At 41.3% G+C, this 14920-nt stretch overlaps 1 protein-coding gene across 2 annotated transcripts in view; it reads right to left on the bottom strand.

Annotated features, from left to right (window-relative positions):
• Positions 1-14920, bottom strand: part of gabbr2 (gamma-aminobutyric acid (GABA) B receptor, 2) — a 1824974-nt gene that overhangs the window by 1397013 nt on the left and 413041 nt on the right. For both annotated transcript variants that reach the window (XM_085988269.1, XM_085988271.1), the window contains exon 2: positions 9051-9188. In XM_085988269.1, coding sequence (XP_085844395.1) covers positions 9051-9188 — 138 coding nt within the window. The remainder of the gene's footprint in view (positions 1-9050; positions 9189-14920) is intronic.

The raw sequence follows: 14920 nt of genomic DNA, 5'->3' as shown, positions 1-14920 counted from the left end.
CCTACCTTCTGGCAAATCACTGCCAATGAGACACTGGCACTGAAACCTTCCGATTCTTCCTCCATTCCTCCCTCCTCTCTCTGGGAAACTTCCTGCATTGCCCTCAGCATCCCCTTTGACAGCTTTGCCACCATGAGAAACTCACCATACGGGGTGTGGCAGGGATCTTATCAATCTATAAAGTCACACAATAGCACACCATTGTACCATGCCAACCTGTTGAAGCCTAATATTGAAATAAAGATTGCAGAGAGGAGTTTGCACTGCAGCAACATTGGCAGGGCAGGACTTTATGTGAATTATGCTGTTTACCATGCCAGAATTCACGGAGTCAGATCATTAGTATACCGCATGGCAGGCTAGGAGAGCAACTCCCTCATCTAAAACATTTTCCCCTATAACCACCCCTATTCGATTATTAATGCTAGGGATGTAGTTTCAAGAGGTAAATAGCCCATCAGTTTAACTCTATAATGTGATACTTCTTTCTGATCCAATGACTGAGATTTGGCCAAACATATTACATAGTTGACAGATTTGATTTTCCTGAGAAACAAGCCTGACAGCAGCTATCCAAAGTAGCTAATTACCGTGTGGATGCTATGTCTATTGGCTCTCATCTGACCTACTGCATTTGTAAATAGGCTTTACTGTCTGCCATAGTCATTGAGGCTGATTCAGGCACTGCGGCACTTCAAATACAGGAATCCTGTCTTATGGGCTGCAGAAGCCTGAGGCCTACTACACACTGTTGTGCTCAACACTTCCCAGTGTGGTTGGCCAATGGATAGCGTGTTGGGAGCCTGCTCACAAACTGAATCCTATGCTCATTATCGTCCTGTTCAAATAGGGGGCCTCTCTATAATGTGCCTAGATGACTGAGCAGGACTCCAGATGCTGAAAACCTGTTTGGAATGGATGTTTCAGGAGAAGCAAATTCCTATTCTCCTGGTGGCCCTCTCCGCCTGAATTTGCTGGCAAAATAATGGTGAGTTAAAGGCAAATACCATTATTACTGTGTAAAAAACCCGGCAGTTTGTAGCGAGGAAAAGATACGCCATGAGTAACAAATCACCACAAATTATTAGTCGCATTACGCCGTTCCGTCATTAGCCTCACAAAAACAGGAGCTCGCTGTCAATATCCCAGTGAGTTTCAAGAAATTGCTGCATTTCTGCCGTAAATTTTCACTGCAGAAAGTTAGGGCTGGTACCCTTTTAATGATGAGATTTATGTTCCTGCAATGCCACTCAACCTCTCCGGCCCAGAAAGGGAACAATTGAAACTGTGGAGTCTCATTCCTGCAGATAGTAAATTGTTCTTAGAGGTTTCTTAAATTTAAAATGTTTACATTTTTTAAATTTTCCTTTCTGTCTCTTTTTTCCTCTCTCTCTTAATCCAATCTTTCTTTCCCTCCCTTTATTTCTCTCTCTGTACCTTTATAAATGTAAGTTGTTGTTGTTGTTGTATCTAATTGGACTCTAATTCACCCTATTTCCTTATCTTCTTATTTCTCTATCCTTAAATTTCATTGTTTAAGGAGAGAGACTATTGGTCCCGTCGGTCAGCAAGGTCCCAGATGCCCCGTGCCATTATCAACTTGCACTTCCAGCAATTTTCAGTGCAAAATTAATTGGAGCTGAAACGTGAGGGAAAAAAAATCCAAGTCATGGTGCTCACTGCGAGATGCCACGCTCCAGCAAATTCTGAGCCGTAATGTTAATCTGCTGCTAAGGTGCAACTGTGTTCCTTTGAAGCAATAAAGTCTATTTTCAGCAAATAGGTAAATGCTGCAACCTGACGTCAATTAGGAGTTAACCAGCTCCTCCCAATCTCAGAAAAAAAGCAGGAAATGACTGGCTTCCATATTTAAAAAAAAATTTCATCTGCAACAAAGATAATATTTGGAAGTGTGAGATGTGAAATGTGACAGACTCAAAACTGTTATACATATGGGAGAATAACTGCTCTGGTTCCGATGTGCCGCTACATCATAAACATATTTTTAATGCATTTAAAATGTCACTCTACATGGCAATTAGAACAATTCTTCCTCCATAAATAGCCATTGAACTAGATTTTGTCAGATACAATACGGCCTATCTGTGCAAACTTCATAAACATTTAACTGCAACTCGAAACATTTTGCAGGCACGGGTGCCAGGTAATTTGAAGTTTGCACAAACCCATCCTCCCTATCCCCTCCCAAGACATGTGACATTAAAGTGTAGGGACCAGCTTTACAGATGTCAATGTACAGGCTGCTTTCTAACCTCAGGACAAAATGGTGATGAATGATTAAATGTTCTGAATTATTCCCCATCATTCCCAAGACAACACAGCAATCGCAGTTTGCGTATATTGCCGTATTCCCCTGCTCGCAAGAGAAAGTGGGACAAGTGTTCCTCTATATACCATGCGTAACAAAATTAGAAATCCATTTAGAAAGGATGCTTTGATGACTTTGCTAGACATAGCATCCAGAGGAAATCTCCCCCACTAAAGATTTTCTGGTTGTTGTAAAAGCAAATGGAATATTTTAATTATTCAGGTCAGAATTGCAGAGTGCAGGTGCATGTTGGCTTAATGGCTCTGTCACTGAATGGTGGAGGGGATACACATTAGACTGAAGTCAGAGGAATATAGTCTGTACATTGGGATTAGTACAGTTCAAGTGCCATCTTGGCTCAGTTGGTAGCACTTTCATCTCTGAATCCTAAAGTTATGGGTTCAAGCCCCACTACAGACCTGAAAACATAATCTACGTTGATATTGCAGTGCAGTACTGAGAGATTGCTGTATTGTCAGGGTATTGTCGTTTGAATAAGATGCTAAATCAAGGCCTGTTCAGGTGACATAAATGTTTCCATGGCACAATTTGAAGAAGAGCAGAGAGTTCTCCATCAAAGAGCAACCCTGAAATTCAAATCATTTAGTCATTCATTCATTTGCTTTTATGGTACCGGGCTCTTTGCAAATTGGCTCCCATGTTTGCCTGATCAACAGCGATTGCGTTTCAAATGTAAGTTGTTGATTGTAAAGCACTTTGAGATGCCCTGAGAATGAAATAGGATGCTATATAAATACAACTTCTCCTAATTCCTTCTGGCTTTCTTCAAGATAATTTTCTGGTGCAGATGCTGAAATAAATTTTCTTTTCAGTCTGAACCATGCATCTTTTATTCTCTGTCAGGGCTAACAATTACCTTATTTAGCATAAATAGTGTACTACAAATAATAGTACAACTTACTTGGGATTCCCACAATGTCTGTCATCAATCCTTAATGATCTTAATATGAAATACATTGTACAGGCTTAAAACTACAGATTAAATTTATTTAAAATTAGATGATTTACAAAAGCAAAAAGCAGAATATTATATATAGCATAATAATCATGTAAGAGATTTGGAAACAGTTCACAGGGTGTTAATTACGCTTTGCTCTAGGTAAAAATAAATATTTCAACAACATCTTTTGGTACTGGGATGTTTTTCTTCATGAAAATGTATGTAACACAAGTTTAATTATGGAGGTACTGCTTTTGACACTCCAATTGTAAATCACTAACAAGTTGGTAACAAAGCACTTTTTCAGGAAAGCTTTAAATTTTTACATAAAAGCAATTCCTTTGAAGATTATTTTTAGAAGTCAATTTTGATAATATTTCAGATGACTGCAATAGACTAGGTAGTTGCAATGAGTTGACCTTGGCCACTGTGATCCAGAGGCCAATGGGCTGTGTTTGGGTGATCAGACATTGACATGTCACACCAGTTGGAAACAAATCTCCAAGCACACAAAATGGTTGACTTTGACGTAATACAAAACCTCACACTACAGAGGGCAATGTTCAAAGAGGGTTAACAAATTAAGTCAATTCAGGATGGAATGTTTGGCCCTCAACTAGGTTTGCTTAAATCTGATGGTGGTTTCCTTAACACACAATAAAAAAAATTACATTTTCTAATTTGTGACAATAAGGTAAGGTAGAGTGAGGCCATAGTAGATTTGAAACCAAGATCATGGATTTTAAAGTCAATGCACTAAGGGATAGGAAGCCAATTGAGGTCCGCAGTGGCAGGAATAATAGGAGTGTGGGTCCTCTGTACAGGATAGGTTAGAAGTTTTATAGTTCTAGATGAATTTGAGTTTATGAAAGGTAGAACATAGGAGGCAGTGAAGACAGCATTAGGAAAAATCAAGCCTAGACGGGACAAATGTATGGATGAGGGTTTTGGGAGTGGTGGGGCTGAGGAACGGGCTTAGGCAGTTGACTCCAAAGCTGAACTCCCATTCTTGCTAACTAGACAAATCTGCCCCCAGCGCCCTCGCTCCTCCATTTCCAGCCCAGACAGCATTACTTTTCAAAGTGTTCCAGGGCCTATAACAGCTGAGCCAGTCAAAAAAGGCCTATGGGCAGAAAACGGAAAAAGGGGCTCAGAACATGTGAGCAATGCTGTAGGAGATCCACTAGTTGTACATGTTTTGTAGAAGGAACAGGTTGATGGGCTAAGAATATTAAATTCTTGTACATTCAAGGAACAAACTTTTACTTGCAAGCAATGTCTGGAAGATAGTTTAACAGGCAAGTGATGTTATTCGTTACTGATGTGGACCTGAAATTAGCTTCATGGTTTAAAATGTTTATCATGAAAATGAATCGACGGGTATGTATGATACAAATCAAGACCATTTTGAATGGATCTGAAAATCCATAGCTTAATAATATCTCAATGCACAGTTTTGGCTTAAATTTGACCTTTTAGTCTCGATCAAAGTTTTTAACAGCCACAGTCAAGATTTGTCTATTTGTATGAAATGTGCTATTTAAGCATTTTTTTTGAGACCTAAGAATACTTTATCACCTGCACTCAGGACATAGTAGGAGAAAAGCACTCAAACAAATTGGTGGATTTAAACTGGGGGGGGTGGGGAAATATTCAGATGTTATCAAGTAGGCATTCATGCCTTGCCCCATCTGTCTATTTTATCAATCCTTCAAAGCCCATTCTGCGCACTGAAAGATAACAGAAAAAAATTAAGTGGCTCCTAAACAGCACTCAGAGCCTGGAAAGAGCAGCCAAAAGAGTTGAATAATAAAACATTTTCTGTAAAATCTAGATGGACATATGGAATGGAAGCAAGCAACTACAGGACGAGCATATGGCAGCATAAGCATCTGTATGTATCTAACTGACCACATACAAAAGCAGCATGTCAACATTATACTGTCGGAAGATGTGATTCACACATTCATAATTCAGAAACAATTAAAGGGAATTCTATAACAGGGCCACACAAGTCAATGACAGTGAACACAGTTAATATGGCAAGGGATGGTTCCTATGATTAAGACGTTATCTTCATCAGTAACTCCATTGTGGGTAGTGTAATTTCAACAGGAATTCATATAAAGTGATTCCATTTTCTCAAGAGAATTGAAAAGATGGAGTAGATATCAATAGTTCTATTATGGATTTAATCTTCTCACACAAAACAATGATAATCTGCATATAAATTGAACAACAACAAAGTCAATTGAAGTGAGAATTCCTAGTGCATTGTAAATGTTGGTTTTTAAGTAGTGAGAGAAAATAACTTGCATAGGACATCCCAAAGCTCCTCACATACAATTAATTTTTGAAGTGCAGTTGCTTGTATCATCAGCCTAGTGAATCTATTGTGGAACCTCTATTAAAGCATTGTTTTAAACGTTCTCATTTAGGGCAGCAATGTTAAGCACAATATCCAACAAATATTGAAGTTATTTGAAGTAAAATTCTGATTGAGTTGTAAAGCTTGTTTTTTTTTGAAGTTAAGTATACAACTACATCATCAGCCTAAACTGTCAAACACTTACTGCCTGGTATTTCAGTTAGCAATTTCCACATGTTGCAAAATAAGGATTAGATTTTATCTAAGTATGTTTTCAAATTATTACAGGACTGCTGGGAAATGGTAAAATTAAACCAAGAATCTGTATCTAGAGATAAATACAAGATGGGGTAGACAGTGGTACAAAGCAGGGACTGGACTACTAAGTGAAATCTAGGTTTTGAATACTACATAATACAGTGATACATCTAAGAGTTCAAGGTTCATTGTTACAGGATACTTTAGCCAAGTGGAGAAGTAATCAAGCTGATTTAGCAGTGAAATATAACCATTTATTAGTTTAGATGTACATAGCATAGGCAGCACTGCCAATGGGAAGTATCTTTGTGCTACTGTGCTACAGTGTTTACAAAAGGCATGCTTTCTTTTACGCACAGGAACCACCTATAAAGAAAGACATGTGTAGTGGAAATGAAGCAGGAGGAACAACTTGGCACAGATGGTTTAGACTGAATCAAAACAAAATATACTAGTGTGGAAAAATCTGAAGTGAAACTGTAATTAGAAGTATGTATTAGTATTTTTTTACAATACAACTGTTGAAAAACATAATGGTTATTTTGATTTTTTTTGTTCATTAAATATATTCAAGAAGGAGTTTGATATATTTCTACTCTCAGTCTTAAAAGATTGTCCTCCTCTCTGATAATGATATAATTTCAAGTCTTTCCAAGATAAGCTACTATTAACTGTATTGGGGTAAAGTTGCCTAAACACAAATTTACCAATTACATAGAAGATAGGAGCAGCAGTAGGCCATTCGGCCCCTCGAGCCTGTTCCGCCATTTAATGAGATCATGGCTGATCATCCAAATTCAGTACCCTGTCCCTGCTTTCTCCCGATATCCCTTGATCCATTTAGCCTTAAGAAATATATCTAACTCCTTCTTGAATATATTGAATGAATTGGCCTCAATTGCCTTCTGTGGTAGAGAATTCCACAGGTTCACCACTCTCTGGATGAAGAAATTCCTCCTCATCTCAGTCCTAAATGGCTTACCCCTTATCCTTAGACTGTGACCCCTGGTTCTGGACTCCCCCGCCATCGGGAACAGCCTTCCTGCATCTAGTCTGTCTAGTCCTCTTAGAATTTTATAAGTTTCAATGAGATCCCCTCTCATTCTTCTAAACTCCAGCGAATATAAGCCTAATCGACCCAATCTCTCCTCATACGTCATTCCTGCCATCCCAGGTATCAGTCTGCTGAATCTTCGCTGCACTCTCTCCATGGCAAGAACATCCTTCCTCACAAAAGGTGACCAAAACTACACACAATACTCAAGGTGTGGTCTCACCAAGGCCCTGTACAGCTGCAGCAAGACATCCTTGCTCCTGTACTCGAATCCTCTCGCTATGAAGGCCAGCATACCATTTGCCTTCTTAACCGCCTGCTGCACCTGCATGCTTACATTCAGTGACTGGTGCACAAGGACACCCAGGTCTCGTTGCACTTCCCCTTTCCCCAATCTATTGCCGTTCAGATAATAATCTGTCTTCCTGTTTTTGCCACTGAAGTGGATAACCTCGCATTTATCCACATTATACTGCATTTGCCATGCATCTGCCCAATCACCCAACCTGTCCAAATCATACTGGAGTTTCTCTGCATCCTCCTCACAGCACACACGCCCACCCAGCTTTGTGTCGTCTGCAAACTTGGAGATATTACATCTAGTTCCCTCGTCTAGATAATTTATATATATTGTGAATAGCTGGGGTCCTAGCACCGATCCCTGCGATACCCCACTAGTCACTGCCTGCCACTCGGAAAAGGACCCGTTTATTCCAACTCTTTGCTTCCTGTATGCCAACCAGTTCTCTATCCAAGACAGTACCTTACCCCCAATCCCATGTGCCTTAACTTTGCATGCTAATCTCTTATGCGGGACCTTATCGAAAGCCGTCTGAAAGTCCAAATACACCACATCCACTGGTTCTCCCTTATCTATTCTACCAGTTACATCCTCAAAAAATTCCAGTAGATTAGTCAAGCATGATTTACCTTTTGTAAATCCATGTTGACTTTGTCCGATCCTGTCACTGTTTTCCAAGTGCTCTGCTATTACATCTTTTATAATGGACTCTAGCAGTTTCCCCAGTACCGATGTCAGACTTACTGGTCTATAATTCCCCGTTTTCTCTCTACCACCTTTTTTAAATAGTGGAGTTACATTAGCTATCCTCCAATCCATGGGAACTGTTCCAGTGTCTATAGAATTTTGGAAGATGACCAGCAATGCATCTACTATTTCTAGGGCCACTTCCTTAAGTACCTTAGGATGTAGATTATCAGGCCCTGGGGATTTATCAGCATTCAGTCTCATCAATTTCCCTAACACCAATTGTTTGATTATGAATTATTGAAACTGATCTAAAATTGACAGGTATGGTTAAAAAAAAGTCTTTCAGCAGTGCTGGCTGTTCATCTTTTTCCTGCTCAATTCTTCTAAATCCCACTGTTGTTCAATTTTTATGTCAAAGAGGGCACTGTCGCACCTATTCACAGATGTCTATGCTGTGTGTAATTTGTGTTGCTTTCAATATATGACTAAAAATATACCAACAATACAAGAACTAATGTTCACAAAATGCACACTGTGTCAATAAAACTGAAAATTGGAACCTTAGGATTCTAGCCCCAACATATTGCAATTCTCTATCATTACAAACCAACACGCATGCAAGGTGTACATTACCATTGATTGTCCAGCAACTTTCAATCTCAACTCCATTGTAAAGCTACTTGTGATTAACTATACTTACTTGCAACAACTTAAACTCATTGTATGCACATAAGATCATAAATACTTACAGAAGTACTCAGTTGAGAAAATATGAATATGTATTTGAAATATTATTCAGAATGTATCAAATATATTACAGATACTTTATGCAACTACCGTCTAGAAGTATCCATTTAAAAATGGCAATACAAAGAATGGCTAACAAGTGTCCTTTTCATCTGTTGTGTTTTCCTCTCCTATTTTCTTTCTCGTTTCTATTCATAGTCACTATGTTCTGTTGCTAGTTAATTTTGTTCTGCCATAGAACAGGCTGGAAATCACTATAACCTCCTGTATGATACATTGAGTTGAAGAACAGAGACCAGACTTGTAAAATGCCTCAGCTTCAGTAATGATGAAATTTCTTACCTGGACCAGATTCCATTCTTTAAGTGATTCAGCAATGATGGATGTAATAGATGGGCACACGCCGCCAAATATCATCAGATGTTTAGGTCCATATTTGATGCCATCAAAGAAGGCTTTGAGTCCTTTTGCATTATCACACTGAAATAAATAGGAAAATACATCCCATTATAACTATAGAATGTTAACCTATAGCTTTGACATCATTAAAAACGTAAATTAACAAAATACATAATGAAATGTAAGGAATGCAGTCTTATACAGTGTTCCCTTAGGACTAGTGGTCTAATTCATTTATGCAGAAGGCGTTTAAAATTTTCAACTTACAGTATAATGGCTGTGAAACCTACCGTATATTTTCAAATTTTCCTTTAGACTCCTATTCAAGGGTATAGTTTCACATGGTGCTGCTTTATTATAGATAGGAATTTGAACCTGGTACCTGTGTCACTTTCTGGCCAGGAATTACGGAGCTCTCTATATGATTCCAAAAGTGCATCCAAGTATTGGTCAGATTTAATGCTAGTGAAGAGCTGTTGGATCAGTTAGCTTTTTGTTAGCATTAAAAAGTTTAGAAATTAAGTTTTAAAAAGGTCCTACACAGTCTAGGCCATCACGTAGGAGCTTTGTAAAGTTTGCTTTGTACCAGTGCACATATACCTCAGCAGATGTGAAACACAAGCAGTGCAAGACTACCTGCTTGAGGTGCTCACACACCACTTGCCAGAATTCAATCTGTCGTATTTTGCTCCAGAGTTAAAACAACAACTTGTATTTATATAGCGCCTTTAATGTAGTAAAATATTCCAAGGCACTTCACAGGAGTGTTATTAAAAAAATGCCATTATTTCAAAGAAGAGCGGAAGAAATTGTCCAAGTTAACATTCTTGCCTCAACCAACACTGCCAAAATAGAGTAACTGGCTATTTATCCCACTTGCTGTTTGTGGGACCTTGACGTGTGCAAATTGGCTGCCACATTAGTCTACATAACAACATGCATTTAGTTAGCACCTTTAGCATAGTAAACCATCCCAAGGCAGTTCAGAGGAGCATGATCAGACAAAATTTGACACCGTGCCACATAAGGAGATATTAGGGCAGAGAGGTAGGTTTGAAGGTGCATCTTAAAGAAGGAAAGAGAGGTGAAGAGGTGGAGAGGTTTAGGGAGGGAATTCCAGAACTTAGGGCCTTGGCAGCTGAAGGCACGGCCATCAATGGTGGAGTGATCAAAATCGGGATGCTCAAGAGGGCAGAATTGGAGGAGGGTTGTAGGGCTGAAGGAGATTACAGAGACAGGGAGGGGCAAGGCCATGGAGGGATTTGAAAACAAAGATGAGAATTTTAAAATCAAGGCATTATTTAATTGGGAGCCAATGTAGGTCAGCGAGCACAGGGGTGATTGGTGAACGGGACTTGGTGCGAGTTGGATGACCTCAAGTTTACGGAGGGTAGAAAGTGGGAGGCTGGCCAGGAGTGCATTGGAATAGTCAATTCTAGAGGTAACAAAGGCATGGATGAGGGTTTTAGTAGGAAATGAGCTGAGGCGAGGACAGAGTTGGGCGATATTATGGAGGTGGAAATAGACGGTCTTTGTGTTGGCATGTATATGTGGCCGGAAGCTCATCTCAGGGCCAAATATGACACTACGATTGTGAACAGTCTGGTTCAGCCTCAGACAGTTGCCAGGGAGATGAATGGAGTCAGTGGCTAGGGAATGGGTTTGTGGCTTCGGTCTTCCCAAAAATTTAGTTGGAGGAAATATCTGCTCATCCAGAACTAGATGTCGGACAAGCAGTCTGACAATTTAGAGACAGCAAAGGGGTTGAGAGAAGTGATGGTGAGGTACAGCTGGGTGTCATCAGCATACATGTGGAAACTGATGCTGTGTTTTTGGATGATGTCACCAAGGGGCAGCATGTAGATGAGAAATAGATGTAATGGTGTGGGAGCAGGAAGAGAAGCCATTGCAGGTGGTTCTCTGGCTATGACTGAATAGATAAGAATGGAACCAGGTGAGTGCAGTCCCACCCAGCTGGAAGACAGTGGAGAGGCGTTAGAGGAGGATGGTGTGGTCAACCATGTCAAAGGCTGCAGACAGGTCGAGAGGACGACGAGGGATAGTTTACCGTCACATAGGATGTAATTTGTGACTTTGGTAAGAGCCGCTTCGGTACTGTGGCAGGGGCAGAATCCTGATTGGAGGGATTCAAACATGGACTTCTGGGAAAGTTGGGCACAGATTTGGGAGGCATGGATTTGGGAGGCAAAAGCATGTTGAAGGACTTGCGAGGAAAGGGAGGTTGGAGATGGGGTGGTAGTTTGCAAGGACAGAGGGTCAAGGGTTGATTTTTTGAGGAGAGGGGTGATGATGGCAGATTTGAAGGAGAGGGAGACAGTACCTGAGGAGAGAGAACCGTTAACAACATCAGCTAACATGAAAGCCAGGAAGGGAAGTTGGATGGTCAGCAGTTTAGTGGGAAAAGGGTCGAGGGTGCAGGAGGTGGGTCTCATGGACAATTTGAGCTCGGAGAGGGCATGAGTGGAGATAGGAGAGAAACTAGAGAAAGATGCGAGTTCAGGGTTACGGCAGGAGGGAATAGTGAGCAGTTTTGGTAGACGAGAGCAGGACCAGATAATGCTTTATGTGGTTCAGCTAGATCTGGCGGTGAATGGCTAAACCAGTTGTCCGTCATATCCGTTCTAGTCTTCCTGGTGCCGGGGGTGTGGCTGCTGCTCAGGAAGGGAGGAAAAAGAGTGGGAGAGCAATAGTGGTAGGGGATTCTATCGTAAGGGGAACAGATAGACGGTTCTGTGGCCATAGACGTGACTCCAGGATGGTTTGTTGCCTCCCTGGTGCCAGGGTCAAGGATGTCACTGAACGGCTGCAGGGCATTCTGAAGGGGGAGGGGGAACAGGCAGAGGTCGTGGTTCACATTGGGACCAACGACATAGGTAGGAAGAGGGATGAGGTCCTGCAACAAGAATTTAGGGAGCTAGGTAGCAGATTAAAGAGCAGGGCCTCAAAGGTTGTAATCTCTGGATTACTCCCGGTGCCACGTGCTAGTGAGTATAGGAATAGGAGGATAGAGCAGATGAATGCGTGGCTAAAGAGTTGGTGCAGGAGGGAGGGCTTTAGTTTCCTGGATCACTGGGCCTGCTTCTGGGAAAGGTGGGACTTGTACAAGTCGGACGGGTTGCACCTGAACCAGAGCGGGATAAATATCCTTGCGGGGAGGTTTGCTAGCACTGTTCGGGGGGGTTTAAACTAAAATGGCAGGGGGTTGGGAACCTGAGCAGGGAGACAGAGGAAAGGAAAACAGGGATAAAAGCAAAAGATAGGAAGGAGAAAAACAAAAGTGGCAGTCAGAGAAATCAACGGTTTAAATCAAACGTGGCCACAGTAAATAATAATTCTAATAGGTCTAAGAGTGTTAAAAAAAACAAGCCTGAAGGCTTTGTGTCTTAATGCGAGGAGCATGTGTAATAAGGTGGATGAATTGGCTGCGCAAATAGAGGTAAACGAATACGATTTGGTTGGGATTACAGAAACGTGGCTCAAGGATGGCCAAGACTGGGAACTCAACATCCAGGGGTATTCGATATTCAGGAAAGATAGGCAAATAGGAAAGGGAGGTGGGGTAGCATTACTGGTTAAAGAAGGGATTAATACAATTGTAATGAAGGATATTAGCTCTGATGATGTGGAATCTGTATGGGTAGAATTGAGAAATACTAAGGGGAAAAAAACATTAGTGGGAGTGGTATATAGACCTCCAAACAGTAAGGTGGAGGTTGGGGATGGCATTAAAAGGGAAATTAAAGAAGCGTGCAATAAGGGCACAGCAGTCATCATGGGTGACTTTAACCTACATATAGATTGGGCCAACCTAATTAGTAACAATACTGTGGAGGAGGAATTCCTGGAGTGTTTACGGGATGGTTTCCTGGACCAATATGTCGAGGAACCAACCAGAGATCAGGCCATCTTAGACTGGGTATTATGCAACGAGAAAGGATTAATTAGCAATCTTGTTGTACGAGGCCCCTTGGGTCGGAGCGATCATAATATGATCGAATTCTTCATTAAGATGGAGAATGAAGTAGTTGACTCAGAGGCAAGGGTCCTCAATTTAAATAAAGGAAACTACGATGGTCTGAGGAGCGAGTTGGGTAGGATTGAGTGGGGAATGGCGCTCAAAGGGTTGACGGTGGATAGGCAATGGCAAACATTCAAAGACCGAATGGATGAGCTACAGAATTTGTTCATCCCAGTTTGGCGTAAAAATAAAACAAAAAAGGTGACTCAACTGTGGCTAACAAGGGAAATTAGGGATAGCATAAGATCCAAGGAGAGGACATATAAATTGGCTAGAAAAAGCAATAATCCTGAGGATTGGGAGCAGTTTAGGAGTCAACAAAGGAGGACAAAGGGTTTAATTAAGAAAGGGAAAATAGAATATGAGAGTAAGCTAGCAAGGAACACAAAAACTGACTGTAAAAGCTTTTATAGATATGTGAAGAGAAAAAGATTAGTGAAGTCAAGCGTAGGTCCCTTACAGTCAGAATCGGGGGAATTTATAATGGGAAACAAGGAAATGGCAGGCCAACTAAATGCATACTTTGGTTCTGTCTTCACAAAGGAGGACACAAATAACCTCCCAGAGATGCCGGGGAACATAGGGTCTGATGAAAGCGAGGAACTGAAAGAAATCAGTATTTGTAGGAAAATGGTGTTAGGAAAATTGATGGGACTGAAGGCCGATAAATTGCCAGGGCCTGGTGGTCTACATCCCAGGGTACTTAAGGAAGTGGCCCTAGAGATAGTAGATGCACTACTGATCATCTTCCAGAACTCGATAGACTCTGGAACGGTACCCATGGATTGGAGGGTAGCTAATATTACCCCACTATTCAAAAAAGGTGGTAGAGAAAAAGCGGGGAATTATAGACCAGTAAGCCTGACATCGGTAAAATGCTAGAGTCTATTATAAAAGATGTAATAGCAGAGCACTTGGAAAGCAGTGACAGGATCGGACAAAGTCAACATGGATTTACAAAAGGTAAATCATGCTTGACTAATCTACAGGAATTTTTTGAGGATGTAACTGGTAAAATAGATAAGGGAGAACCAGTGGATGTGGTGTATTTGGACTTTCAGAAGGCTTTCGATAAGGTCCCACTCAAGAGATTAGCGTGCAAAATTAAGGCACATGGGATTGGGGGCAAGGTATTGACTTGGATAGAGAACTGGTTGGCGGACAGAAAGCAAAGAGTTGGAATAAACGGGTCGTTTTCCGAGTGGCAGGCAGTGACTAGTGGGGTACCGCAAGGATCGGTCCTAGGACCCCAGCTGTTCACAATATATATTAATGATCTGGACGAGGGAATTGGATGTAATATCTCCAAATTTGCAGACGACACAAAGCTGGGCAGGAGGGTAAGCTGCGAGGAGGATGTCGGGAAACTCCAGTACGATTTGGACAGGTTGGGTGATTGGGCAGAAACATGGCAAATGCATTATAATGTGGATAAATGTGAGGTTATCCACTTTGGTGGCAAAAACAGGAAGGCAGATTATTATTTGAATGGCAATAGATTGGGAGAAGGGGAAGTGCAAAGAGACCTGGGTGTCCTTGTGCACCAGTCCCTGAAGGTAAGCATGCAGGTGCAGCAGGCGGTTAAGAAGGCAAATGGTATGTTGGCCTTCGTAGCAAGAGGGTTCGAGTACAGGAACAAGGATGTCTTGCTACAGTTGTACAGGGCCTTGGTGAGACCGCACCTTGAGTATTGTGTGCAGTTTTGGTCACCATACCCGAGGAAGGACGTTCTTGCCATGGAGGGAGTGCAGCGAAGATTCACCAGGCTGATACC

The sequence above is a fragment of the Somniosus microcephalus genome, chromosome 5 (genome assembly GCF_052327205.1).
Source record: "Somniosus microcephalus isolate GS21.2 chromosome 5, FLI_Smic_1.0, whole genome shotgun sequence".
NCBI classification, from domain to species: Eukaryota; Metazoa; Chordata; class Chondrichthyes; order Squaliformes; family Somniosidae; genus Somniosus; species Somniosus microcephalus.
The sequence above is the reverse complement of the archived record's forward strand: the minus strand, read 5'-3'. Positions and strand labels throughout refer to the sequence as shown.